This window comes from Trichoderma evansii, assembly GCF_050947405.1.
Source record: "Trichoderma evansii strain SZMC 28006 chromosome Unknown GGI43scaffold_1, whole genome shotgun sequence".
Taxonomy (NCBI): domain Eukaryota; kingdom Fungi; phylum Ascomycota; class Sordariomycetes; order Hypocreales; family Hypocreaceae; genus Trichoderma; species Trichoderma evansii.
In genome coordinates, this window is record NW_028145205.1 from 45,395 (window position 1) to 72,343 (window position 26,949).

General features: G+C 43.6%; 13 protein-coding genes across 13 annotated transcripts; 5 read left to right on the plus strand and 8 right to left on the minus strand.

Moving 5' to 3' along the window:
• The first annotated feature begins 4,860 nt into the window (after nucleotides 1–4,860).
• Nucleotides 4,861–5,568, plus strand: GGI43DRAFT_389197 (uncharacterized protein). Its single transcript, XM_083204155.1, has one exon. It carries the CDS (start codon nucleotides 4,971–4,973, stop codon nucleotides 5,373–5,375), a length of 405 nt encoding a protein of 134 aa, XP_083065620.1. The 5' UTR covers nucleotides 4,861–4,970; the 3' UTR covers nucleotides 5,376–5,568.
• Nucleotides 5,569–6,098: 530 nt separating this feature from the next.
• Nucleotides 6,099–7,691, minus strand: GGI43DRAFT_419592 (P-loop containing nucleoside triphosphate hydrolase protein; the record flags this gene model as incomplete). The annotated part of the gene is made up of 3 exons (XM_083207707.1): nucleotides 6,099–6,593; nucleotides 6,630–6,873; nucleotides 7,627–7,691. The coding sequence occupies 3 exons, from the start codon at nucleotides 7,689–7,691 to the stop codon at nucleotides 6,099–6,101; spliced, it is 804 nt and encodes a 267-aa protein (XP_083065621.1).
• Nucleotides 7,692–8,306: 615 nt separating this feature from the next.
• On the minus strand, nucleotides 8,307–9,600 carry GGI43DRAFT_209 (uncharacterized protein). Its single transcript, XM_083200168.1, has 3 exons — nucleotides 9,209–9,600; nucleotides 8,437–9,145; nucleotides 8,307–8,382 (listed from the first exon to the last, which is right to left on the minus strand). Exons 1-2 carry the CDS (start codon nucleotides 9,315–9,317, stop codon nucleotides 8,544–8,546), a joined length of 711 nt encoding a protein of 236 aa, XP_083065622.1. The 5' UTR covers nucleotides 9,318–9,600; the 3' UTR covers nucleotides 8,307–8,382; nucleotides 8,437–8,543.
• On the minus strand, nucleotides 9,086–10,211 carry GGI43DRAFT_153 (uncharacterized protein). Its single transcript, XM_083199455.1, has 4 exons — nucleotides 9,861–10,211; nucleotides 9,502–9,805; nucleotides 9,209–9,440; nucleotides 9,086–9,155 (listed from the first exon to the last, which is right to left on the minus strand). Exons 1-3 carry the CDS (start codon nucleotides 10,050–10,052, stop codon nucleotides 9,319–9,321), a joined length of 618 nt encoding a protein of 205 aa, XP_083065623.1. The 5' UTR covers nucleotides 10,053–10,211; the 3' UTR covers nucleotides 9,086–9,155; nucleotides 9,209–9,318.
• Nucleotides 10,212–10,923, minus strand: GGI43DRAFT_114 (uncharacterized protein). Its single transcript, XM_083198958.1, has one exon. The coding sequence runs from the start codon at nucleotides 10,746–10,748 to the stop codon at nucleotides 10,371–10,373; it is 378 nt and encodes a 125-aa protein (XP_083065624.1). The 5' UTR covers nucleotides 10,749–10,923; the 3' UTR covers nucleotides 10,212–10,370.
• A 970-nt stretch (nucleotides 10,924–11,893) lies between these two features.
• On the minus strand, nucleotides 11,894–13,018 carry GGI43DRAFT_426842 (zinc-binding alcohol dehydrogenase family protein; the record flags this gene model as incomplete). Its single annotated transcript, XM_083208732.1, has 2 exons — nucleotides 11,894–12,693; nucleotides 12,742–13,018. The coding sequence occupies 2 exons, from the start codon at nucleotides 13,016–13,018 to the stop codon at nucleotides 11,978–11,980; spliced, it is 993 nt and encodes a 330-aa protein (XP_083065625.1). The 3' UTR covers nucleotides 11,894–11,977.
• A 436-nt stretch (nucleotides 13,019–13,454) lies between these two features.
• On the minus strand, nucleotides 13,455–15,737 carry GGI43DRAFT_378048 (Zn(II)2Cys6 transcription factor; the record flags this gene model as incomplete). The annotated part of the gene is made up of 2 exons (XM_083202640.1): nucleotides 13,455–15,131; nucleotides 15,189–15,737. The coding sequence occupies 2 exons, from the start codon at nucleotides 15,735–15,737 to the stop codon at nucleotides 13,455–13,457; spliced, it is 2,226 nt and encodes a 741-aa protein (XP_083065626.1).
• A 172-nt stretch (nucleotides 15,738–15,909) lies between these two features.
• On the plus strand, nucleotides 15,910–17,426 carry GGI43DRAFT_389209 (NAD(P)/FAD-dependent oxidoreductase). The gene has a single exon (XM_083204156.1). It carries the CDS (start codon nucleotides 16,241–16,243, stop codon nucleotides 17,396–17,398), a length of 1,158 nt encoding a protein of 385 aa, XP_083065627.1. The 5' UTR covers nucleotides 15,910–16,240; the 3' UTR covers nucleotides 17,399–17,426.
• Nucleotides 17,427–17,540: 114 nt separating this feature from the next.
• GGI43DRAFT_419596 (Zn(II)2Cys6 transcription factor domain-containing protein) lies at nucleotides 17,541–18,970 on the minus strand (the record flags this gene model as incomplete). Its single annotated transcript, XM_083207708.1, has 2 exons — nucleotides 17,541–18,782; nucleotides 18,851–18,970. The coding sequence occupies 2 exons, from the start codon at nucleotides 18,968–18,970 to the stop codon at nucleotides 17,541–17,543; spliced, it is 1,362 nt and encodes a 453-aa protein (XP_083065628.1).
• A 937-nt stretch (nucleotides 18,971–19,907) lies between these two features.
• On the plus strand, nucleotides 19,908–21,368 carry GGI43DRAFT_419597 (RTA1 like protein-domain-containing protein; the record flags this gene model as incomplete). Its single annotated transcript, XM_083207709.1, has 3 exons — nucleotides 19,908–20,094; nucleotides 20,153–20,815; nucleotides 21,343–21,368. 3 exons carry the CDS (start codon nucleotides 19,908–19,910, stop codon nucleotides 21,366–21,368), a joined length of 876 nt encoding a protein of 291 aa, XP_083065629.1.
• A 220-nt stretch (nucleotides 21,369–21,588) lies between these two features.
• GGI43DRAFT_389213 (uncharacterized protein) lies at nucleotides 21,589–22,209 on the minus strand. Its single transcript, XM_083204157.1, has one exon. It carries the CDS (start codon nucleotides 22,063–22,065, stop codon nucleotides 21,676–21,678), a length of 390 nt encoding a protein of 129 aa, XP_083065630.1. The 5' UTR covers nucleotides 22,066–22,209; the 3' UTR covers nucleotides 21,589–21,675.
• Nucleotides 22,200–23,670, plus strand: GGI43DRAFT_426846 (major facilitator superfamily domain-containing protein; the record flags this gene model as incomplete). Its single annotated transcript, XM_083208733.1, has 6 exons — nucleotides 22,200–22,221; nucleotides 22,369–22,477; nucleotides 22,553–22,887; nucleotides 22,954–23,161; nucleotides 23,241–23,602; nucleotides 23,651–23,670. 6 exons carry the CDS (start codon nucleotides 22,200–22,202, stop codon nucleotides 23,668–23,670), a joined length of 1,056 nt encoding a protein of 351 aa, XP_083065631.1.
• A 1,416-nt stretch (nucleotides 23,671–25,086) lies between these two features.
• On the plus strand, nucleotides 25,087–26,826 carry GGI43DRAFT_389215 (Saccharopine dehydrogenase domain-containing protein). Its single transcript, XM_083204158.1, has 4 exons — nucleotides 25,087–25,372; nucleotides 25,424–25,571; nucleotides 25,637–25,709; nucleotides 25,763–26,826. Exons 1-4 carry the CDS (start codon nucleotides 25,174–25,176, stop codon nucleotides 26,579–26,581), a joined length of 1,239 nt encoding a protein of 412 aa, XP_083065632.1. The 5' UTR covers nucleotides 25,087–25,173; the 3' UTR covers nucleotides 26,582–26,826.
• Nucleotides 26,827–26,949: the final 123 nt, after the last annotated feature.

Consider the following 26,949-nt stretch of genomic DNA (forward strand, 5'->3'; position numbering starts at 1 on the left):
CCTAAGAGCATTATAGGCTTGCTTGCATTCTTTAATCCACCAGGGGGCAATGTATCCGTTCTAATATCTTGTCTTTCCTGTCGCGCTAAGGACATCCTTAAACAGTATTTACAGGGCTAGTGTGCAGGTGTCTAGGTTATTTTTTAAAGGTTTGTCTAGGTTAATTATAGGGAAAGTCCACGTAAAAGAGTTTATAAGCTAGCTAAAGTCTTCCTAATTTTTAAAGGGTAGATACTTTTTACCTGCTCCGGGGGTAGCGCATACTAGTTCCAGTAGCGTAGTAATAACTATATAGTGGTCTGATCCCGAGTTAAGGTTATAGTCTACTCTGAAGGAGACTAGGCAGTTAGAGAAAACGAGGTCAATACACTTCCCTGACCCCCTTGTAAGGGAATCCACAAGGGAGGGGAGGAGGTTATACTTATCCGCCCATTCTGCTATTCTATTACCCGCTGTGTCTAGTTTCTTCCCCGGTTACCATAACCAGTAGGTTACATTAAAGTCCCCTGTAATAATAATGCAGGGGGGGGGCCGTCCCCATTTAATAAGAGTCTCTGTAGTGGTGTCTTTTAAAGCTCTGCGGTATATATTAATAACAGTGTAGCCGCAGACTTTAGTCTAGCAGACATATCTGTTTTTTAACCCGGGTAATAAAAGTTATTTACTTATAAGGTTAAGGGATATTCTAATAAATATAAAAACTAAGGGTCTGGCGTCCCTCTAGTCATTTAAGGGATTGTATACTTAATATCCAGGGTAATTCTTAGTCTGTCTTTTATTCACAACTTTATCCTACTCCACGTAGGGCTCCTAGATGAGCACTATGTCGTAGCCACCTTTCCAGGCAAGTGAGAGGGCAACGTCCTGCCAGGGGCCGCTCCTTCCCACATTTACTTAAAAGATTTTAAGGCCAGTATTTCTCCAGCAGCTGCGGCGGGGCCTATCACTCATAGGTCCGCGTCCGCTTCCATGTCTTCAACATCAGCTTCATCGCCTTTGTCCAAGCCGGCCACATGTACTGCAAAAAGGGCAAGGGACTCCATGTCAGAGTCATTGTCTAATTCGACTTTAATCATGACTTTAGCGGGGGGCGTTTTAGTCTAAGGCGTGGCGGATGTTATCCCCGGGGGGGGGAAGCGGACTCTGGGGCCGGGTCTAGCTGTTACCAGGTCCATAGGTATAGCACCAGTCTTCCCCGTCGCCAGGGTAAGGGCAGGTTTAAGCGGGTTAAGCTTCGTATATTCTTGTTAGCCTAGTTCACAGATGGCCTTGAGCTATGACTTTGTAAAGTGAACTTTTTCTCCGTCTTTAACAGTTAATCTGGCCAGGCACTTGAGTAAGTCAGCCCTGTAAGGCCTGTTACAGTTAGCATACTATAAGGGGGAGGGACAATTCACTGCAGTCTCCTCGTACTTGTCTAAGGGCTTGCCGCACTTAAGGCACCTCTCTATCCTAGTGCAGTTTCTAGGGTTATAGAAACCAAGGCAGCATGTGTACTAAAGGATTCTAGGTTTTTAAACTCAGAGTTCTGCTGGGGCAGAAGAGTTAAAAAACCTAAAGCCGCTCTTAACTTCTTCTTAAAAGGAAATAAAATAGCAGCACGTGTCTAGGGTCTCCCTGATTAGTATATATTTTAGACACGCCGTGTATAAGGAAACTCTTCCATATGCATGCTTTTTTAATTTTCAAATTATTAATTTCTGCTATTAATTTAAGTGTAATAATTTTATTTTTTAATCAGGTTAATAGCAGTGGCTTCCTTAACGCCGCTAAAGAGAAAGGTCTCGAGGCCTCTCGTTAAGTTTATCGTCGCAGTTTTGAGGCCGCTTCCCGCAAGGCTAAGGGTCGGCATGCCGTCTGTAATATAGTCTCCGTGACGGCGTTTCTTCTTAGGAGTTAAGGCCAGAGTGACACTCTCGCCTTTCCCTGGGATAGAAAGAGTGGCCTTCCTTTAAGAGGTGTCAGTAGCTGCCAGCCCGGGAGCAGCGGTGAGAGGTGACTTGTCCTAGGGAATTGGGGTAGCGGCAGCTGTTGCCATCATCCCAAATACCCCAGAGGGGGCTTGAAGTAATATATTCGAGGTCGTTTTGTTTGATAGCTAGTCAAACGGAGTGAGGTTCTATGTGAGCCGGTACCCAAAAGGTGGGTACCTGTAGGTGTAGGAGGGAAGCTTTAATTTTAGATATAGAATAACCGGATATATTGCGAAATTCGGCAATAATTTATTAAGAGATATAAAATAATATGTCTCAAATAGTTTCTATCTATTTCTAGATTAGCTGAGGGGCATTCCTGTCTCTACTGGCCTCTCATAGTTTTAGCGCGAAGACGAAGTAATAATCTGAATTTACAAATTGAATCAGCTTTAGTTTTAGCAGTTGCTACATTGTGGTCATTTCATGATGAGTAACATCGCCAATTTTTCTTGTTCTTCTCCACAGTTACCGACAGCCTTTGATGCAATGCCATTGGCATTAATTGACGAAGCTAAAGCTCTCAATGACAAAACTTGTACTATCTGGGATGAGGTTGCACTGAGCGTAAAGCCTAGCCGGGCGACGTTCGAGAATACAATTATTCCTATTATTACTGGTGAAAACCGGAAATATATAAGATTACTAAATTAACGAAGAGAGTAACCAGGATTGCGTGTTGGTGATCTAATTAAGAATTCTTAAATAAAGACACGCTGGGTGAGAAAGTGGCGGGGCAGCTGGTGGGGAGCAGAGTATGATAACGTTTACTATAGGTATTAGTGGCAGCAAAGAAGAAACAAGACGTATTCGTTGTAGCAAAAAATTTACCGTGGCGCAAGCAACAATCGACTTCGGTTGGGTCAAAGATGGCGGTGGACAATTTGAATTGACCCTGCTCGGCGTCACGTCAAGCCGCCTCCGAGTATATTTAGATATTTAGTCTAGGATATGCTCAATTGCATGAAAATCTTTTCAAAGTTCCAACCCGGCAACTGCGATGTCAAGTGCTTAACGCTATGACCAATACTGTGTGCCGACATTCCTGTTCCATATTAGGTATGGACCACGCTACGTCAGTGTTGTAGCTATACCCAAACAAAGGTACCATGCTCATTTAGCTTTGTAGGTGCTCACGAATGGCTGCCAGGCTCATCCAATCTCGTATTTGTTCTTTAACAAAATAATAATCTCCACTCAGATGATCTAATACTACAATGGCGGTCCCTGACTGTCACTCTATACCCGACGGTTAGTAAATGTGATGAGAAAACAAGCATTCTGGTTAGTTTGAGCATTATGAAATAGCTTTTATGCGTTAGTCTACTTCTAAATATTCCGTATCATATACTGGAAGCAGCAATAAAACTATATGCGTGCTTCAAGAGTCACGTACAATCTGATCCCAGTGGGTCATATACTGACCAGTGTATGCAATAAGACTTTTCTAGTAAAGCTTACAGTGTCCATGATGTTACGTTTTTTTTTTTTTTTTGGGGGGGGGGGGGGCTAAAAGATTATGTATCTACATTCATTCTGGTAATTTTATGGCGTAGCAAGTGCTTCCAGACTTTGAAAATGAAATATTTATGTGGCTTAGTGCGTAGCGCCTATTAAAAATTCCCGCTTCTTGCACGGTGGTGATTCTCATAGTGCCTTGTCATTATGTTAGCGTTTAAAGTGGCTCTGGTTCTAATAGCTTGTCATACATTGGCTATAATCGTCTCAATAACCCTCCTTAATTTAGTTGTTTGTTGTATATCTTGTAGAAGAAGAAGGCTCCCACCAAGTGGCTCGAATATACTTCCAAGCTTTGAAAATCTATACGGGGATGCTATTGCTTGCTATGCGGAGACCCGGATATCCCTTTAATTGGCAATCTTAGCGATGTGAAATTTATCTAGCAGGTTGCTGCTAAGTCTATTCTCAAAGTTTGCATACTGGAATTCGGGCAAGATTATTTGAAGTTTGACTAGCAGCGTCACACTTCGTAAGTGAATCGCCATTTGGTCCGATAGACCGATGTCCGACAGACCGATGTTGTAAGAAAGGAAATATTCCGTAAAGTTTGTTTAAGCTTTTATTATGCGACTGACAAAAGTGTACACAGTGTAGTATCATGTGTAAGCGCGATATTAAACAAGAATGGCCTACTTTATGGATCTGGCATTTGCCAAGAGTAAAGAGGCGCTTAAGTGTCATATGAAAGACTGTTTTGGAATGCTGGCGCCACTTTGGTAATACTTGCACTCGAAATGTTTACTTTGCATATAATAAGAGGAGTACTGACTATTGGCTGCGATATTAGGTATTGATTACTTAACTCTGATACTATTAATAGTTGAGCATTAGTTTACCTTTGACTCGTGGATTGCTTTTTGGCCAGTAGTAAATTATTTAATACTATCTTGAAGCTACTAGAGAAAACATGAGAATTTAGTCAGCTAAACAAGTAGAAATAGTGGCTAATGTTTAGTAGCTTAAAGCTCTATTCCCAATAGCATTAATGGTTTCGCTTAATTTAGCTTGGATGATAACATGCTGTATGATAATTAAATATGAAAAAAAAGCATAAAATTATAGTGGGGCATCTATTAGTAGTACTAGCCGTGTTTTATTGCCCTTTACAAGCCCGAGTTCCCCTCTCCGGTTGGCTCGGTTAACTTGGAATGTTTGGGGCTGAGATAAGATTAACATATGAGGCTGAACGAATGCCTAGTACTAACTATCTATTATTATACAATCATTAGAAAAGAGGCTGAAATATACACGATATTTAAGATTTAAATAGAAAAGTTTAAAAGTGAGAAGTATTTCTATATACTTATTATTCGATTTTTTGTAGGTTGGACATTGTCTATATAAACCCCTTCACTGACCAGCTAATGTCCAAACTGACTCAGAACACAACTATCAAGAGAATCCATATTTCCAATATAACCACACTGGCACATATATTTATCTTTTCAGATATAATATCTTTACGAATTACTCACAATGCTTTTCAAGACTACACTTCTCTTGCCTGCACTTCTTGCTCTTAGCCTTGCCACTGCCGTTCCTGCTCCTGAGGAGGATCTCACTGCCCGTGGTGCCTTTGCCGAAGAGGATCTTACTGGGCGTGATTTTGAGATTGAAGATCGCGCTGAGGAGGATCTCGCTGCCCGTAATGGACAACCAGACTGCGGCCACTTTGCGTATTACAGCAACAAGTTTCACAGATGCATCTGCAACAAGTCTGGATATACGTACTACCCAAATGGGAAATACTGCTGTCAGAACGGGTGGACATACTACTCAGATGGGAGGGTTTGCTGTCAACCAAGTTATGAGTACGACCACCACTCGCATAGATGCTGTCAAAAGAAGAACTATGATTTTAAGCATGGAAGGTGCCATTAAACAATTGTTGTCAACCATGAGAGAGAGTTGTTGAAACGAGATGGATATTTCAATAACATTAATTCTATTGCCTGTAAAATAAAACAACATTCATTACTCTTATTAAATTAAAACATTCATTCAATCGCTGATGTTATATATAATTCATTTATTCAGTTAAGAACCACAATTGCAAACCTATGATATAACCTAATTAACTCTGTTTCTTTTTTCAAGATTTCTTTTAAATAGTACGGATACTACAAATTTCATTGCAGCCTGCAGTCCCCAGGTAGTACTGGGAAGCCTCTTGCCTGCTAATCGACGAAGGTTGGTGCCAATTATACCCCATGATGTAAATATCCACGTTCTTATTAAACCACATACTCCCCATTGCCCCACACATGTACCGCAGTAAGCCACAACTCCGCAGCAGATTCCAGTCCCATCTTAAAGTCTTAGAGAGATAGCTGATGAATCATTCTATGTAACTATCATAAAATAGCGAATAAGTCAAAAAAAGATGGAGAAGATACGTCGATAGATTAGCAAATAACCTAAGTAAAACCATTTGCTAACCTACCATTCTTGTCAATCAAATCCCTGGGTAATCCAATATCCAATATCCATAATCCTACCTGCATCCAAAACGACCAACGTATTATATTTGAGAAATGTATCAAGACGGTGCACTATCGATATCACTGTGTGATTTGAAAACTCTTTCTCTAGCGCCTTTAACATCTATTTCTCAGTCTCTCCATCTACTACTCTCATAGCTTCATCGAGAATTAGAATGCTGCTATCTCTCTTCTGGAGGATTGCTCTTGCTAGACAAACGAGCTGCTGCTGGCCAATGGAAAACGACAAATTTTCAACATCAGTATCAAGCGATCCAAACCTCTGCATCGTTTCCCAAATCTGGAGTGATTCTAATACTGTTTTGATATCCTCATCAGATGGAGGAATCGACTTGCGATTTGGTAGGACGAGATTTGAGCGCAGGGTGCCGGGGAGTAGCGCGGGATCCTGAGAAACGACTATCAGGCTGGCGCGTAACTCTTCGTTCGATATCTTGGAAATATCTGGCCCGTCCACTCGTATAATACCCGTATAGTCTACTAACTTGAATAGTGTTGAGAGCAGAGAAGACTTGCCGCTTCCTGTACGTCCACAGATGGCGACCTTTTGACCAGGGTCTATCGTTAGTGATACATCGCGAAGCACAGGATTTTTCTCCTTTGCTAAATCTGATATGTGGCTTCAACATTCTACCACTTTATTTTTTCCATATGAGGGCCAAGATAGTAGTTGTTCAATTCGATCATCTAGAGCAGGTTCAATCTCTTCTGGAGTTGTCTTGAAAAATTCTCTGAGACGGGTAATAGCCCCAAGAGAAGTCTCTAGCGCTGTCCAAGATGTCAAGAGATTGGAAAGGGATTCGCAGAAGCCCATGACACTATACATTGCAACGGCCATGTATCCTTGCGAGGTAGAGTTGGTAGCTACAGCAAGAGGACTAACAATGCGGCAGAGACCGTAACCAAGAGGTCAAGAACTAGCGTAAGTCATCTCTGAATAGAGAGCAAAAGATAATGTGGCCGCTGGGAAAGGTCTAATAATTCTAAAGACTGCTGAGATATCGCTTCTTGCCAACGAAATGCGCGGATTGTCGTTAAGCCCTTGTTTATTTCTAGAAGTTGCCTATAAAGAGGCGCCTTCGCTTGCAGATCTAATATTCGGAGTTGGCGAGATGCACTGAGATAGAATTTCTGTAGCGAGTACAGAATAACGAACACAATAGGCAAAGTTGCAGCAAGGTACTTTGCTCCGAGAATGATCAAGACAAACTCGCCGATGCAGCAGAGTATAGCTATTCGCTTGTTAGCGGTATCATATCATAAATATCTGGGAGAGGCTAACCGGAAACAGTCGTATAGATTGCAGTAGGGAGTTCGCGATCAACAAGTGTCATGTCTTGACTAAATCTGTCTTATTTGTTAGTTGCTGGAGTAGCTAATTCATATATCTTTTTGTATACCTGTTCACAAGATCTCCGTTATCAGTGCGGTGGAAAAGCCAATAGAAGAGCTGCAGGAACTCATTAGTAGGTGTACTGCATTCTACAAACGTAGTATTTGCTACAAACCTCATTGTAGTTTCAAGCAATTTCCGATGCAACCATGTGGCAGAGCGAGGGATGATTATAACAAACATGAACCTAGGAGCTTTATTAAGTGTATACTTTGAAAGCCCGCGGAATATCACATACCAGCAATCGAGACTGGTAACAAGAATGAAGAAGCCCAAAAGAGCGACATAAATACCGTAGTACATGCCGCTTTTGACTTGAGAGTTGCCGTCGTTTGCCTCGGCCCACCACTTAAGCCAAATCTCTATGATAGCGTGTTAGAAAGTGTCTAGACAAGAAACAGACAGAATGACTAACGTATAAATTGCTGGAGGAATGCTGGAAGGATGCCGAGGAATAGAGCTGCCAAGGCGTTTTTCCAGCTGATGGACTGAAAATAAAAGAGATAAATTGCAAGATCTCCTGTTCTAGCTAAATGTTCAGCTTCTTGTTCATCTTGGTCTTTAGATTCGTTCTCGGCTGTTCATAATCCTTGCCCACTGGTTCCTGATGAGCTGTGCGATTGACTGGGTACTTTTCCGTCTTGGCCTACCAGAAGAGAGGCTGTTCACTGACGACGGAATAGGAACCTTGATGGGCTCTTTCGCCTTGTTCAAGAATAATAATTTTGTCAGCATCTTGTAGATATTCAACTGTCCAATTAATCACATATGAGTGCTTTATGCCCGTTGATTTTATACTCCTCGTTGTAATTGGCGGAGAATTTTCACGAACGTGTGTGAGTAACAAGAATTACGGTCGTACGTAATTGACGCAGAATCCCTGCTGGACCAAATACATGAATCCAAACTTAATGTCTAGTTTCTAGATCAAGACCTGAGAAGACATCATCTGCAACAAGAACCTGTTTTCTAGCATAAATGGCGCGTGCCAAAGCCGAAATCATTTCGAGTTAGGTTGTGTTTTTAGATTTGAAAGAATGAAACGTACAACGCGCTGTTTTTGCCCGCCACTAGTGTCAAGGCGTTGGTAGTGCTACCCGAGGAGAGTAGCTGAAAATCTTTGCTTAAAGCACATACTCCAACAACTGTGCGATACTAGTCTTCGTCGACATTCCTGCCGTCTGGACCGAAAATGTTTTGCTTAATAGATCCTTTGATAAGCCAAGGCCGCTGTGAACAATATGATGCACCAGAAAGTGACCCTTGAAAGTCGCCGATAGCTTCTAGCTCGCCCAAAATGCCCAAGAGAAACATAGATTTCCCAGAGCCGACTTTTCCAGTAACAACATTCGACGTGAAGGGCGCTATTGCAAATTGCAAGTTCTTCAATATTGGCCCTTTCTGTCCAGTGACACGGAAGGACACACTTGTTGCTTGAAAGGCTTGCAGCTGGGGCTGGGGAGCTGTAGCTACCAGTTCAACGTCATTGCTGGAGCGATCATTGGAGGCATGAGACATGCTGAAAATATCAGCGTTGTTATGCTTATTAATGAAAATATCAATCCGCTCAAAAGAACCTAGACAGGTAGCGAAAGTTGGGATAGCATATATAAGTTGTGAGAGAGGAGCAACAATTAGACCTATAATAGAAAGGGATGTGAAGGCTGTAGTAACTGTAAAGTGTTCACCACTCTTACCCTGAACTGCTATTGCGACGCCGATTGTGATGATGGGGGAGAGTGCTGTTGGGATATTGCCTAGCAAGTTCTTTAATACTAATGAATGATTGGTAGGCGTTTACGATGCAATAGGTTTCTTACCTAGCATGTTCATATATGCAATCAATGTGCGAAATTTCTTAGATCGGTTGAGTTCAGTAACCCTCAATACTTGTACACTGTTCATCAAGAAAGATACCGTGCCTAGCATTTTAATCTCTGATGTGACGAAGAATTCCAGAAGTAGTACTGATTCGATCTTGTATGGCAATGTTCCATGCTTTCATTACCGGCCCCATTCTTCTGGAAAGCTTTGTCATCGCAAACGTGCAAACTACTCGAAATTAGAATAGCAGATACTGATAAAAGTTCGAATCGCAAGCCAACCAACGCACCGGTAACTGCAGCAGCAGGACCAAAGGATCCGGGGCCAACTTCTCGAGATAGCAACCCAATAGCCAAGATAATCTCTATGGGGTTTGCCCATATCTCATGAAAAGCCTCCAATGCAGTTGAGATCGCCATGACGTCGGGGCCAATGAGAGTCAAGGTGGCAGAATTTGAAGTGGTAGACTTGCCATCACTGGTGGCCGGTATAACAGTCGTATCAAGCGTCCGGGAATAGTTAATTGAAACAAGGGCACCCCGGACCATGGTTAAAGAACGGAAGAGCTGATGCTGGTAAGAGCCTTTTGATATCTGCAAAAGATGAGAGTCAGTAGAAGTTCCTTCGAACAGAAGTTGCTCAGCATACAGCTATGCCCAGATAAACTAAAGCTGTAGCGCCAACCAGCGCAAAGCCGGTGCTTTTCTGAAGGTCATTACACTTCTCATTAATAATGTAGCTGACAACATGGTTCAGAGAAATGGCTGTGCAAACTTGAATCTGTATCATACAGCGAAAAATCAGAAAGAGTTGCCCGAAAGCCCTGTATAAGTAAACCATTCAACCACCAGAAAAGACTTCTATTAATGATGCTTCCTGTTATCTCTGGGTTGAGGCAATTCCAGGGTGGCAGCAGGATACTGCGCTTCTCCATCAGCTCCAGAAAGAAGGCAAGGGTCTTTATGCTTAGCATGGCTATATACATCGGAGCGACCGCATCTGCCTTGACTAACCACAAAGTACGGCATTGAACACTGTCAAAAGCAATGGAGAAGATGAGATAGACCAGAATGATGGTGGACGGGCGAGCTGAGCGCTGGTGCTCCAGATGGCTCAATACGGCCAAGGCGACTGCGTCAACTAGGGTGAATATCGCCGCTACGATTGAGATGGAGTTGGCCAACGAGTAGGTCTTGGACCAAAAAATGACCAGGGCCAACTGTAGCGCGATAAATGGGATGTAGATAGCCTACAGTTCACGAGTCCGATTATTTGTAAAATGCTAAGCTGGAAATCTGGGTCATGGCGCACTAATTTGAGATGGCCTAGGGAAAGCCGGATTACTTTTGGCGACTCTCGCAGCAGCTGTACAATTCGGAGCAGGGCGCAAATAACGAATAGCGTACACGGGGCGATGGTGAGAATTGATTGTTCAAATTTGAGGGAGAAGTCGAATCGAGGAGACGAACAATTGCTAGCTGCAGGACCGAAAGAGTCGTCGCAATTAGCGAGACCGTCCAATGCCAGGTTGGCCATGGCATTGGTGACAATTGCATTGAATGCGCTGGCGGTAGAAACCCCGAGATGATTCAAAAGTGCAGAAAAGCACTAGAGGACGAACCAAGATTGGGGAAAGGATTTGAGACATAGGATTCACGGACCATATATAAGTCAATCATACCAACCCAACAGCCTGTAGCTAATAATTACTCTCGTCAAGCATTGGAGACTTGAATTTTGCCTCAGTACCATGCCGCCTATGGTACTGTAAAAGCGACCCTGTGTTGGTTCATGGCTCTAGTGAGCTGAGAAAAGCATGAGCTGTTGAGGGGTAGAGAGGTCAACCTGCAGCTACTGTTGGTTACTGGCCGGTTGGACGCTGAAATATGCCAGTTGCATGCACCCCGACCAGGCTGTTCGTTTATATGGCGCTCGTTGTATATTTTAGATATTTAAATAGCGATGGGACGAAAAAGACCTCAGAAATGGAAGTTACCCGACGTGGCATACAATGAATTTACTAAAACATTGGAAACTAGATAGTATCTGCCTGTTCGACGTGATCTTCGGCGATAGAAGCCAATATGCATGCTTAATCCCCACTCTCCGCCCCTGGTGAGTGCGGACTCGCCCCTACAAAAGACCTGGAACTTTCAATGTCGTAACCCCCCGAACTCTCTTCTCCACCCCCATAGTAACCATTCCCCCCATTAGCATCAAATAAACAATTAGAGTACATGTAGACTTAGCGGTTGGCTGGGTCAAGCCGGTCCAGACCGCCCATCGACCAGCCCTTCTTACGCAAGCCCCTGTTGCACACACAACCCAATGCATAGCCTCAATGCTTGTAATAACAGAACCCCGCAGCGCATGGAAGGCCAGCGTGGGCAGTCAAAGACATACTCGTTAAGCGCCTGCAGTAGATGATGTCCCTGCAGATGGTCTTTGGCTGAGACATTCGGCTTACGGTGTTGCATAGTGGGAAAAATCTTCCGCGGAGCTTGTCCTAAGCAATATCGCTCTCGATAATCTGGGTTGTGAGACAATAGGTACGTAAATTAGAGAACTCTCTGGGCAGTATAGCCGTGGAACATGGAAACCATATTACACAAAGGAGAATAGGTTGTCATTTGTTATAATACAAAAATGAAAATAAACAGGCTAGATCGATGGCTAATAGATAGCATAATAAATATCTAGTTCATATTTTGTGCATGTATATATGTATATATACATAAAATTAGTATATACCGAAAACCTTCATTTCAGATTATTACTACCAATTTCTTAGCGCTAACACCTTTGGCCAACCGGTCAACTGCTGGCTGAACGCTCTCCAGGCCATGCCCAACAACTTCAGCCTGTGGCATATATTTGATTGTTTTCTCCGACATTGACTTTTCGAGCCATTTCCACGTGCTCTGAGATAGCTGGGCGTAGCCCTCTGGAGACATTGAGAAATTTGTAACAATTTTGACATCATTTTGTGTGAGCTGCTCTGCACCAGGTCTCACCGATGACATTAATTTCCTTTCTCCAGCTTGTTCAAGAATTCCACAGATGGTTTCTATTGTCGAGTCACTAGATATAGCGTCAAAGGCGCCGATGACGTTTCTACCCTTGAGATATGCCACAATATCATCTCTGGTTGTCGAGTCTGCCTGGTCAAAGCAGATACTGGCACCCAAACCATGAATCATATCGTGGTTTCTCTTACTAGCAATAGCTACAACCTCATAGCCAGCTAGCGAGAGCATTTGCACTCCACAAGAACCCACACTGCTGCTCCCACCCCAGACAAGAACTGTCTGGCCGTTCCCGGGCTTTGTGCCATTAAGAGTAGGAGCTCTAAATGAAAGATTTGACTCATGAAACAAACAGCCGGCGGCCGTCGAGACCCCGAGAGGAAGCACTACAGCATCTTTGTACTCAACGTCATCTGGGATCTTGGCAATCCTAGGTGACTTCAAGACCACATATTCTTGGAAGCCAGAGTATCAATATATGTTATTCTTTCGATCCAGGCAACTCGTCTGGCTTATTACACGATCACCAACGTTGTAAACATCGGCTAACGACGGACCAACTTCGATAACTTCTCCCGCAACATCACAGCCCAAAATTGCAGGGTAATCTGTGATTAGGATTCCCATCTGTTGAATTTTAACATCAGCGGGGTTTATTGCCATAGCCTTGACTTTGATGACGATCTCTTTATCAGAAGCCGCCGTATAGGGGGCAGTTTTGACAGCATTGACGGGGTGTTGCTTGTCTAGTAGCCAAGATGCACGGTTGCTAGGAACCATGCTGCAAATTCAGAATCAAGCTGTCATTGGATGATGAGCAACGTAGATCCAAACTATAGCAGAGTAGAGTTATTAACAGCAGCGCAATCGAATTGATGTATTTGCTAGCTTACTTTTATTCTGGTAAGAATATAAGCGTTTAGGTTATAGTTAAAATCCTAAAAAGCAATATAGTTTTGTCGTAGCTTGTATATGAAGAAGCCACTGGCTCAAGGCCAAGCGTCGTTGGTGAAATATTTATATTTAAAACGTCCGGCCTCTGGTTGCTAAGTCCGGTAAAGCCGGTATTGTCGCACAGGTCACGCCAGCCACAAGCCTCTCAGGCTATAAACTCCAGTTGTGAAGGATTGGAAAGAGGGTCCTAGCTACCTAATATCGAGGGCTATCAAAGTATAGTCTAATTAGCTCTCTATATGAATATTTCCACGTATTCCACCTACGATGGATAATCTGAGTCCCAAAGTTGATCATTAGCAATTAGTACCTCATCCCATACCTGCCATTCCATAGGATTAAACATTACGGCGGATCCCTGCTCATTAAATTCGTCAAGGTTCGCTCCAAAGTCGAACATGCTAGACATCAGCACCTGGTCTAATTCAGAGCAACCAGCCAGAGTAGCAGCATTAGCCGATTCAGTATCTGAAGTATTTGAGACCTCTTTGCTGCCATTCTGTATTTCGACGAAGTTGCATGTGCAGGTCTCATCGTAGTGACTCGTTCGCTCTATCGCCCCTCTAGGATGTCCGCCTCGATGGGCTTCAACGGAACTAATGAGTTTATTCAATTTGCTCCAGGACGCATTTGACTTTACTCTATCTGGCGCCTCTCCTAATATCTGGTGGGTTAGCGCCCATCCTTTTTCTGAAACCGTCGACCACGGAGACTGACAAAGCTGGATGAACACTGCGCTCATCGAAGCCCAAGGAAATTCTCCTTGCAATTGCCATCTCCACCTTCTCCAAGTGGACTCTGTTCGTAACCTATGAGCTTCTTTGAGAATATTTATTGACAATTCTAAATGATGCTGTATCATTGCCGGAGATGGCGTTTGCGAGAGCTCTTTCAATTTGCGAAAGTGTTGTAGATATATCGTGTGCTCGACTTTGGAGAAGGCAAGAGAGGTCATTGTCTTGATTAGAGATTCTAGATCTTTCTTTGAAGAGAATTTGACACTATATGAGTTCTCTAATCTTGACTTAGTCAATTTAACGGCTTCTAGTTTTTGATCCAAAGGCTTTTGCTGATTTGCGTTTAGGAATCGACATAAGACCCATATCTCGCATCGTATGATGCAAACCAGAGACTCGCTTTGCGTGTTAAAAGATGTTGGGTAGCTCTCATGGCTATTGACTAGTATAAGACTTGGAGCTTTGGTGTCGAACATTGTATCTGAAGCCGACAATCCCGCAGTATGCTCTGTTCGAGATATGGAGTCAATGAAGATAATCTGCCACCATAGCCGACGGCGTATTTCAACCTCAAATAGGGTTAGAGTAGGAGTTTTGAAGTTTTCAGCATCTTTGTGCAGCTTCAAGGATGTTGCAATCCTAAGTAATATGCCCATAAATGGCGACAATACTTCCTGGCAACCAATGTGTGGTAGAATTGAGAGATATATTACAAACGCTTGGATGGTTTCAATTTCTTTTGTTACTAGAAGCCTAGCATTGCCGAGCGCTCTCTCTGTTCCATATCGAAACCGAGCAAGTAACTGGTTTCTTGGCATATCGAAGCAATTCAAAGTCTCTTCCTCGTCCAATGACGTAATTGATGCCAAACATACCGTAAATAATAGGGCCTGTAAGCTGTACTGTAGAGAGCTAAACTTGCCCCTCAAATTAGTTATGACTTCTTCTAGAGCCACAACGTCAATAACTTTGATGAAAGGGTCAACGTTCTCTACATATGTCCGCCATATAAAAAGCATCTGTGACGGTAAAGGGTACAATTCATCCAGGTTTTGAGTGAATCCCTCTGAATAGGCGCTTCCAAAATAAAATTCGGGGTACATGCTATGCGACGATATCTGGCTGTTGGATGAGATAGGGTCAAGGTCTGAACTAGATGCAGTTGAAGCCACGTCTTGAATAGCTTCAAATATATGCTCGACCTAATACGCTATCATTAGCCTCTCCTGTGCCAGTATCTCTCAATTGTTGGAACGCACTTCATTACAAAAAACAGACCAAAAACCCTTTCCGATTTGTAGACCAGCTTCTTTTCCAACAACCAATCTTCCAAAGTCTTCATTTATCTCTCCCTCAAAGTGAGATTTCATGGCAGAGAACAATTCCTCAAAGTGCAAGGGTGATTCTCGACCCAGTAGTTCCTGCTCTTCGGCCTCAGCGCTGATCGTTGCTGGAGGACGAGGGACACTTGCGACGCTGGGCATCGAACCCGGAAGTATAGATTGGATCTTGTCGGGGCCGTCTTCCACTTGTGCTGCGAGTTCCGTAACGAGTGCTTCGAGCCGCCTCAGCCGATTCAGCAGCTCAGCTTGCTTCTCAGTCGGCGACTTCCACGTTGTGGGATCTCGTCGGCGTGGAAGACGGCCAGTGACTGGGAAGTGGCATTCGACTCGGTTCTTAGCACAATTAGAGCAAGGATTTCTTCTGTCGCATTTAACCTTACGGCGCCGACATGTAACGCAGCTCCATATTTGTAAACCATCTTCGGTGACAGCATTTCCTCCAATTGTGGAGCGATCAGTGAACATGGCGGTGGCGGAAGAGAGAGTAGTAGTATCCTTTGGGCAGACTCAACCAGCACAAACGGGTAATCACTGCCCAATTTTTTTCTAACAAGGAGAGCAGAAGAAGAATTCGCAAGCACGAATTAGACGAAAGCGGCTTCTTTGGAAAGCAGGAGTGTCATGATTTGAACGAAGTTGGGGGGTTATGAGACTGGACGTCATGGATAGGCAAACATCCCTCGGACACGGAGCTCGGTCCAAGCCCTTGCGCGCCAAAACCCCACTTCATCAAAACAGGTCCTCCGTGAACCGACTCCAGCACCGCTAATGAAGTAGCTGGGCCAGCGCCACGTTAATTATGTTGCTTTCGGATTCACGACGATGCAAGATCTTACGGCCGATGGCCGAGGCCGGGTGAATCATACTGTAGCAACCAGTTGTATTTATAATTCCTTGCACGTCGTCTTCGACATCAATCGTGTCTCTATTCATTTGGAAACCTATGCTGTCTTGACCGTATCGCAACTATGGCCAATATGAAAATTGTTGTTATTCTCGGTGCGGGATGGGCAGGTTTACCACTTGCTCATAAGTTGCTCAAATACACATCTTTAAAGACGAGCCTCAAAGTCATCTTAGTATCTCCAAACAGCCATTTCTTCTGGAACGTTGCAGCAACCAGAGCTCTTATTCCTGAAATGGTACCAGATGAATCTATGTTCATTCCCATTGCACCTGGATTTGGGCATTACGCAGTTAATACCTTCGAATTTATCCTCGGTAAAGCTACAGGCATCCAACCATCCTCGAATTCGGTTGCTGTCATCACCAATAACGGTGAAAGCTGCACTTTTCATTATCATCACTTGGTAATAGCAACAGGCTCCAGTATGGCCAGCGGACTGCCTCTTAAGCCTATCGGCACACACGAGGAGACGCTCACAGCGTGGCATGATCTGCAAGCCAAAATCGGCGATGCGAGGGACATTATCGTTGCTGGCGCAGGCCCAACTGGTGTCGAGGTGGTAGGAGAATTAGCCGCCAAATTTGGAAAGCTGAAAAAGATTACGCTTATCATGCATGGAGACGTCCCATTGGACAATTCTAGGAACCTGCTCTCTTCTGTTCGGACAACCTTGGACAAAGACCTGCAAAAGCTCGGCGTCAAGCTAATTCGCAAAACACGTGTAGAAGCCGTGAATGTCGGCAATGATGGCAAGACACAGGTTTTGAGTTTGGATAATGGATCAACGCTTGTCACTGACTTGTATCTTCCATTACATGGCATTCAACTGAACAACAGCTTCGTTACCGACAGCTTCCTTGACCCTCACGGCAACGTGAATCTCGATGGCACTATGCGCGTGGTTGGTACAGAGAATGTTTGGGCTATTGGTGATGTGAGCAATGCTGGACCAAAGCAGCTTACAGTCACGGATAACCAGATAATTTACTTGGCCAGCGCATTAGATGCTGTCTTGACGGGGAAAGGGTCTGTTGCACCTTACCAGCCTATAAACAAAACGATGATCTTTCTTTCGTTAGGAAAGAAGTACGCAACGGGACAGATTGGTAATTGGAGATTGTGGGGAATATTAGTTTCATATGTCAAGGGTAGAAGCCTGTTTATTGATACAGCACATGGGTACGTTGGCGGAAAGCATCTCAGGCATGCTCCGATGTAAAACATTGGAGGCAATACATAACTTTACACAATTTTAGCTACTAAATATCTTGATAGGTCTTAATTAAATGCTCCCTATAAATGGAAGCCCTATAACATCCAAACACTATGCATACAAAGGTTCAAAAAGTCTAATCGCTAGCTCAGCTTAATCCCACCTGTTCTAATGGCCATCTCAACCATATACCAAACTCTGTCCCAATGATGTCTCGTACACTTCCAATAATATGATTAGACCAACCAGCCATAAACCACAGTCTTTCCGTAGTTTTCAAAAGCACACAATAGTAAGCGAGAAGAAGTAGAGCTAGTGGTCTTTTGCGCCGCAAGCAAGCCACAAAACTATCGTCCAGCCTGTACAGCCAGGCAAAAATAAACTGATTATCCGGTGAAATATCATACGAACCGTCGTCCTTGCCATATGTAGCTTCATAAACCAATAGTAGGTCATTGCAACAGCGGAGGTAGATGTCCATATCCGGCTCGTAACAAGTAGATATATAGTTGCGCAACTCACATAATGGTTTTCCCCAGTCGATACGTGAGAATCCCTCTCGAATGAACGTGGGCTTTTGGTCCAGTTTGGGCTTATCAGTTGGGCCTAGGGGTGCCATAAGCCCAGAGAATAGTGTAGTAGAATCTATGGTACTCCTAATCAGCCGCACTCCATGAACCAGCGACATCCAATGCACTTTTTCATCAGCAGCATAACAGACGAGTAAATCGTCAGGGCCGATTGGACCAGCAGCAAAAGTGCAGTAGCACACAAGCACGGCAGATACGTAGAGGGCTCCGCAATTACTGCTATCGATTTTTGATAAAGCTTTGGAGAATTCGGCCAGTCCAACCGAAACGTGGCGTTCGGCCAAAGATTTATAGTGTTGTCGCTGGCCTTCCCCAGCTCGCAGATATGCGAGGTGGTATCCAGCAACAGCAAAGGCAAGATGTAGAACGAAATGATAGGACAGACCAATCTGTGGGACATTATTCGCCCAGAATTTTCCAATGGAATTGCTGCTATCGTCGGCGTCGGCAAAAGTCAGAGCTGTAGAGGAATTGAATTGGAGAAGTAATTCGGCATCTGCGATATTTAAAGTGCAAGGTACTAGGTGTGAATCTGAAGCTGCTGCAGAGCTTTGTCTCGTCGAGGCTGTAGATAGGCTGCTAACAACTGCGGTTTCCGAGCGATTCAGGGGAGACTGTGTCCAATCTTTCCGTGGTCGGCCTCGGGCCCGGCCTCGGCGCGGAGAGACGGATTGGGCGTCTCCATCCACGCGGCAGGCAGTTGCAGTAATTGGTGATTCGCTGGGAGGCTGTACTGGCGAGAAATCGCAAGGCACTCCGAACTGAATGCAATTGGCACAGGCGGGCTTCGCTTCATCACACTAGGCATGTCAGACTGTATTAATCCATGGGCGTTTCGATAGACTAGGATCAACAGAGAGGAGCCAACCTTGACTTTGCGCCTCTTGCAAGTCATGCAGCCATTCCGTGATTTGTGGTGTGGTCTCCTAGATGCCTTTGGGCCATTTCTATGGCCCAAGGTCTCGTGAGCCAGAGCTTTTTGAGACATTTAAAAAGAAGGGTTCTCATATATTTTGGCACTGGAACGAGATTCGAAAGTCACTGAAACTTGATAGTGCAATTGTGGCTGATGTGGCTAGTCCCAGCTTGATATTTTCACCCCAGCAAAGTTGTCCAAACCAGCTTCGCACTGTAATAGCGATTCTCATCTCTTTCAGGATTCTTCGCTTGAGGTACCATATGATGGAACAGTATATGACGAATATTTTCTCATGAGGCAGCCAAGGGCCAAATTATGGTAGCATACCCAGCGAACAAGATGTAAAACAGCATAGGTTGCGTCATGGACTAAACACAGTGATAAGCCACTCTCGTCGCGCGGCTTTTCGTAGCACTTAAATCTGAAACGTCACGTGTACTTATGTGGTGGTATCTTACGTTACAATTATATCTGCTGTATACGGGCGAATTGAAGAGTTTATTGAAACACACAACGTCTATAGTATTCTATACTAATATCTACATGGATAATACAGAGAGAATTGCTTAGCTTACCGGTGTCTTATTACCTATATCACTCACGCGTAATCTAATAGTACACACCCGAAAAGCTTGCCTGGGGCTGTGCATCAATTTACTGTGACCCACGTTGCCACGCTCTGATACTCGTACCATCAAGGCAGAAAAATGAATGTGGGATAGAAGTGGGACTATGTAACTCGCGACAACATAACGTAGCGCAGGTTCATCCTTGCCCCATATCGGAACTAGGTTTATTTTTCGTACTTGAATACGAAAAATACCAAATGCTCATGGTTAAGAGCCTTCGAAATCCTCACTTCGGTAACAAATTTCTTCATAGAGATAATTTTTTGTTTTCTCCCTTCTTCTATAACAGTTTTTCAACTATAAGCAATTATATCATTTGTTTAGCAATTCTTTCAGCTCGATTTGCCTCTGGGCCGGCCACCTTCTCAAAATATACCATGAACACTAACGCCCCATTTGGCCCTGTTGTAAATGGCACTCAAATAATATTCTACGAATACCGCCCCAGCAAATCTGCAGCCATCTCTTTTATCGTTCTGTTTGCGTGTGCAACTCTAGGGCATCTGATCTATTTATTCCGTCTCCGAGCATGGTTTTTTATTCCCCTCATTTTGGGCGGTGTTGGTAAGGTCCTTTGCTTCGGATGCCTTTATTTAATTGACTTATCTCATTGTTACGGTAGGAGAGGCATTCGGTTATTATGGCCGTTCTTGGTCCTCCAACAATCCTGATAATGCTGCCCCCTTCATTTTGCAGAATCTTCTCCTCCTAGCCTCGCCACCCTTCCTCGCTGCAGCCATTTACATGAGTTATGGACGCATTATTATCGGCATCAGAGCTCAAAAATACGCATTTATTAGTCCCCGCTGGATGACTAAAATCTACGTGCTCATCGATATTGGATGTGTTGTTAGTCAAGTCATGGGTTCTGTACTACCCGCCTCGGGTGAGCAGAGCAGCATCGAGCTGAGCAAGAAGATTCTCCTTGGTGGCTTAATCACACAGGTCATTGCACTTGGATTTTTTATATTGACTTGTTGGCATGCTCATGGTCAGATTAAGCGCAACCCTACCGACGGTATATTATCAGACCCATCTATTAGCTGGCAAAACCACTTCAGAGTCCTTGAACTTGTAACTCTGATATTAATTGTCCGGAGTGTTGTTCGTACAATCGAATATCTCCAAGGTGTGAATGGGTTTGTTGCATCACATGAGTTGTTTATCTATCTCTTTGATGCCTTCCTAATTTGGTTGATTATGGTTGCTTTTCTCATTCTTCATCCAGGGAGACTTGTTCGAGACGTCCGCCGACAAACCAAATACGATTTGAGTGCTGAAGATAGTGTGTCAATGACAGGTTTGGTTTAGAAAGAGGGCTGTATACACGTTAATATATCATATTCTCTTTTAGAATCATCAGATAATCACATAAATGCGCAGTTATAAGTTATAAATCTAGACAATCTTCTATCGCTAATAGAGAATATAATGCACACTATTACCCTAGCCTATGCACGTAGCCTTACGCTAACAAGGAATTGAAAGAGCTAATCAAGAATAAGTTCATATGAAATTATAAGGCGTGTGGTATAATAAACAATATCATTGAAAAATATATTCGAAAAATCTTTTAGCCGAATTAAATTACATTTATTTTCAAGAAAAATATAGAGTCTTTAAATGGTAACTTTCCACATTCAGTCCTTAAACGCTAATTCCTTAATTTTATATATTTACCGCTGCAATGTTTGCACCTATCGTCAAAGTGCCATTAATCGGAAATACTTCAGCACCGCTGTTTGTCACATATAAAATATTATCTGCGCCGGGTCCACGGCCCAAACTGCAAGAAGTACAGCCAGCCATTAGAAGGCTATGCTCCGATCCAACAATAGGGTGTAGGATTTGGGACTGTGCAGACGCGTACAGAACAGTATTGTTGAAGTTGGCAGCTGCCCAAATTCCGCCTTTGGGGTCTATAGCGAAGTCATCAATAAATAGATAGTCGCCTTCAGAACGAGCCCTTATCTGCGGCTCCTGTTGCCCATTTAACACAGCTCCAGTGCGGCCATCAATATTTATGCTGTAGATCGTCCTCTCGAAGCTGTTAGACCAATAGAGCACCGTTAATCCAAAGTGGTCCTGTTTGGTATGGACTCCATTAATACCAATTAGTACCATTGCTGTTAGAGGTGGCTTCATCTACGGCAACTTCACTGCAATATCAACTGCTTTTGTATGGATATCTATGTACCATATGCAGCCCAGAGTCGAATCTGCCATCAATACAGCACCATCATTTTCTGGTAATGCTGACATACCATTGGGATAACTGACTTGTGGCAAAGCAGTAACCTCCGTAATGAGTGGCGACGAAAAAGAAGCAGAAAATTCCACACTCCACAAAAATCCGGTGCCGGGAATGGCGACGACTACAGAAGCATTTGTGCCAACGACAACGAAAAGATTTGGCTTAAGCTCCGCAATAACCAGAAGGCTCTCGACGTTTGGGAAAGTATGGACCAGTGTTGTTGTTGGGCTGAAAGACTGGGGGTTTGCAATTCGATAGAGACTTGCGGATGGCGCAATCATCGTGACCAATATGTCTCCATTGTCACAGATGGCTAGGTTCTCCGCCCAGCTAGGCGTAGTGAACTGATGCAGGACATTGCTTTCAAACGTGTGGTCGCCTGTGAGCTTTCTTATGTCGTATTTTGCCTTAAATGATGATATTTATGTGCTATATGCGTATGTGGCAAGAGAGAATATCGCGAGAGATATAAAAAGGAAGCTGTGAAAGGAAATCATGTTGGATGCCTAATACATATATTTACCTAGAAGGGGTGAAGTGCAAATGGCCTTCGAGGTATAACATGTGGCTATTCTGATTTACAGGATCTGTTGGGTATGCTATCACTAATCCAGCTGAGGAGGCATTAGTGACGTATTTTAACATATCTCCTGAGGCTACGGTACTTGCAATGTCACTTTTCATTCTTGATACGTCATCTTCTTAGTTTCATCTTCAACTACTAAGCAAAATGATGATTTTTAGTCGAAAAGCATCGTCCTAATCTAGTCCAGGATTTGCATTTGGTCTTATGTTTTGGGCACCTATCAGCGAGGCGTATGGTCGCAGGTGGTCGATGTTGCCACCTGTATGTATCCTTGGTCTCTTTAGCGTTGGGTCTGCCACAAGTGAAAGCGTTGCTTCTCTGTTGGTCACCCGCTTCTTGGGTGGAGTTTTTGGCTCGGCCCCCATCAGCAATGTCGCAGCGGCACTAGGAGATTTCTACACTTCTGAGAGCCGAGGGACTGCGATGAGTTTCTACGCTATCTGCGTGGTGGGTGGTCCAACTCTTTCGCCCGTAATTGGAGCTGCCATTACAGCAAATAAGCATATGGGTTGGCGATGTTAGTTATGTATCAACTCTTGTCCACTTGATTAGCAGAATCACAGCTGATAATATTTGTCTGAAGGGACCGAATACTTGGAAGCCATTATCGCTTTCTTTACGGTGGCCCTAGCATTCTTTACACTACCGGAAACATATGGCCCTGTCTTGTTGGAGCATAAAGCAAAACATCTACGTGAAATAACAGGGGATGACCGCTGGTGGCATCCACATGAAAGTGAGCGAATCAATCTGCACAATGTTGTTACAAAACACTTTAATCGCCCGCTTCGGTTAGTAGAAACCTTACCCTGTTAACTTTGGATTGTCCACTTTAAATTTTGATCCTTGCTAAAAGGGTTCTTTAAACAGCATGCTATTTACCGAGATTATCGTCACCTGCGTTGCGTTATACGTCTCCTTCGTCTACAGTCTGATGTTCCTAATGCTGGAGGTCTTCCCAATTATATTCAGGGAAGAGCACGGATTTGATCCAGTTGTTGCCAGTTTGCCCTCTCTGGGCCTTTTTATCGGCGTGCTCTGTGCATCTTGCCTTAATATCCTATTTCAGCCTATGTATATCAAGGCTGTCCGGAAAAATAAAGGCCATGCAGTCCCAGAGGCTCGATCGCCACCTATGCTTATAGGTGGGGTCTTGTTTACCACGGGGATATTTTGGTTCGGATGGACGGCAGAGCCAACGCAACCATGGATATTGCCTGTCGTAGCTTCTTGTAAGTACCCGCCCTGATTAAGGACAGAGTATAAGCCATTACTAAGAGCATTTATCTACAGCATTTAGTAGCTCTGGCTTTACCATTGTCTTTCAGCAGTGTCTTAATACACTGGTTGACACTTATGGGCCATATGCTGCAAGCTCAACTTCGGCAAATACTATGCTGCGCTCTATGTTGGCTTGTGGCCTCCCACTCGCTGCTAGACCTATGTTTATTAAGCTTGGTACTGGAATATCAGCAAGTATACTCGGGGCCGCCTCATGTCTGGCACTGCCAGTTCCCTTGGTGCTTTATTATTATGGTTCAGCACTTCGGAAGAGATCGAAATTTGCCCAGATTTATTTTTTATTTATTTATTTATTTTTTTTTTTTTTTTCATTTCAAAATGAACACAGGGAGAAATTATTAATTATAAATCTCATTGAACAGATTTGAACAGCACTTTTTAGAGCTGCATTCAGATTCTGAGTGCCAGAACTTCATTTTGGATTTTGGCGTAAACGAACATAACAGGTCAATGCCCCTCAGACCATCTTTGGAATTGGGTATGTAAACTACTAAGAGACTAAGGATAAGCCATGAGGTTGAGGCCGCGCAGGGCTAGGGTATATCAAGAGTGATCGACCATACATACACTTCGTTTTATACTCGTGGTTCAAAATTGGCCGTAGTACTTGGGGTTTTTGCAGCATATTACTTTACTGCCCAACTACTCTCGTAGAGTATAATTGGTGCCGTATGCACCGCTTACGCCTTTGAAATGTGAACCGATAACGCCAATGCAGATTCATACATCTTGCCTTGGGTTGTCGTAACGATAATGTTCCTAATAACTATACCAAACCCTAGATCTGCATGACATATAGCGCTTAGTATAACGTAGGTGACTTTCATGCAAAAGATTTTAACTCTACTACTTTTGAACGGCATGAAGTTACAGAAGGACCACCTATATTTCTCCATAGCGGCCAAACAGTAGATACAGTGCTCTTACTTAAGATTCCCACTTGAAGTAATCACCATAAACCAAGCTTACGGAGATTTATATGTTTACCAATAAATCCCTAATTTCTCGATATGAAATCCATATGCGAATGGAATAAATCCAGCAAATTTTATTTTGCATCAGTTTTGCAAGGCAATACAATTGAACTTTAGCAGAAGATATGAGCGGCTTGATGGAGTGCTATCTATGGGGCTAATCACGCTCATTTGACCAGTGGTTTCATCAAAGTCGCCGGCCTATTATGGACAAACCGAGTCTTGATTTAAAGGAATATGAAGGTAACTGTTGTAGCTGCAGTACAATTTTTTTTTTTTTTTTTAAATTGAGAAAACACTTTGTATCCTGTATGTACATGTACATGTAGGGTACGAGTGTGTCGGACTTCACACTCAATAACTCCGGGTCGGACTGCCGGAGTATCAGTAATCCCGCTGCTATTAGAAGTAATTTCTAGTTACTCCGAAAGTATAGCAAACGGCCTCCCAGAAGTTTTAATTTCCATTCCTTTGCAAAAATACATTAGATACGGCACTGCTCGTGACATGACAACAGTACAAGACAAATGGCTGAAAATATAAGCGGTCGCGACTATGATCTTGTGCTTATTGGCGCAACGGGCTACACTGGTGCACTTACTGCGGAGCATATTGTTAGGCACCTCCCAATCAATCTCAGGTGGGCTATTGCTGGGAGATCGAGCACAAAACTTGACGGGCTTGCTGCGAGATTAAAGGAGTTGGAACCTGATAGATTACAGCCAGGTATAACCTCACCTGAAAATTAATGGAGAATTACAGCTTACAAGTGCGCAGTAATCGAGACTGTAGATGTTGAAGACAAAACCCAGCTGACCACCGTTGTCAAGAAGGCGAGATTGTGTGTCAGCGTTGTCTCATACCATCACGTCGGGCCACTGGTAATTGAGGCTTGTATTCAGGTCGTAACTGATTATATTGATACGTGAGGAAATCTACAACTCACGTATACGTATATTGGAATTCCGCTTACTCTGGCTACCTATATAGTGCTGGAACCATACCTCGCATTCGACAATGGATTGACGAGTATCACCGTGCAGCTGAGCTGGCTGGTGTCGTCGTAAGCCATATTTTACCTTTGGTCTTTCTCAATCATGTTAATTTTAGCAATAGATACTTATTTCCTGCGGCGCACTTAGTGCTCCGCATGACCTCCTTACTTGGTTATCTGTGCGAGAACTTGAAAAGAGCTCATCTTTGAAGACGAAGGAACTAATTATGTCAATACTAAAAATGCCATCGGACCCAAGTGGTGGGACTGTCGAGTCGATGATGATGAGAGGCGGCTTCGATGCCAAAGTCCAGTATGAATCGCAACAACCTTGGTACCTTTCTCCAATCACAGGCCGACGAAACTTGAACTCAACGAACCTCTTTGGAGTGCGTCACGACCCGACTTTGGGGACACTGTCAGCTAGCTCGTTGAGCGATGTGCAAAATAGAGCTGTTGTTCATAGAACTTGGGGTCTGCTCGACGGCGGCAAGGCTTACGGATCAAATTTTCAATACAACGAGTACAAAAGGGCATCCTCCACACTTGCTGCCATGTTCCAGATGCTTAACACCATGACAATTAACTTACTGCTGGCTCTTCCGCCGCTAAGAGCTATTGCAGCGATGATGCTGCCAGTTCCAGGCCAAGGCCCTGATCCGGCCAAGGAGAAAAGTTACCAATTCGAGATGGAAGCTGTCGCGATTGCCGACACTGACAATGACAAGACAGCACCAAGGGCTTATTCCCGGTTTGCGTATCCTGGGGGTCCGTATCATGCCACTGCTGCCTTCCTCGCCCAAGGTGCAGCTTCTTTGCTTTATTCTAGAAAATTGGAGGGCGGTGTTTCTGGTGGTTGCCTTACCCCGGCCTTCCTAGGGCAAGATCTAATAGAAAGGATTCAGGGGGTTAGTGCTGAGTTCAGCACGAAAATGCTGTGATGTCGGCATCCTTATACAACGAGTACACAGCAACTTAACCTGAATTTGGAAATAGAAAAGCAATTTAGCAGACTATGGCTTTCCAATTTTAAAGTAGATATTTGCCACTATATGAATGGGAAAAGAAGAAAAATAGGCCACGTTCATACATGTATATACTTTTATAAATGTAATAATTGGCCATTTATAACTAGAGTTTAAATATGGCACAAGGCATATAATATCAGCTCATGTAGTCAGCGAAAGTCCAGATTGAAAATTGTATAATAGGTGCGTGTAAGCTTTTAGATCCTTGAGAAAATCAATTACTACGTGTCTAATAGGTAGCCTAAGGCATATACGGTCTATCACGTCACTATAAAAATGCT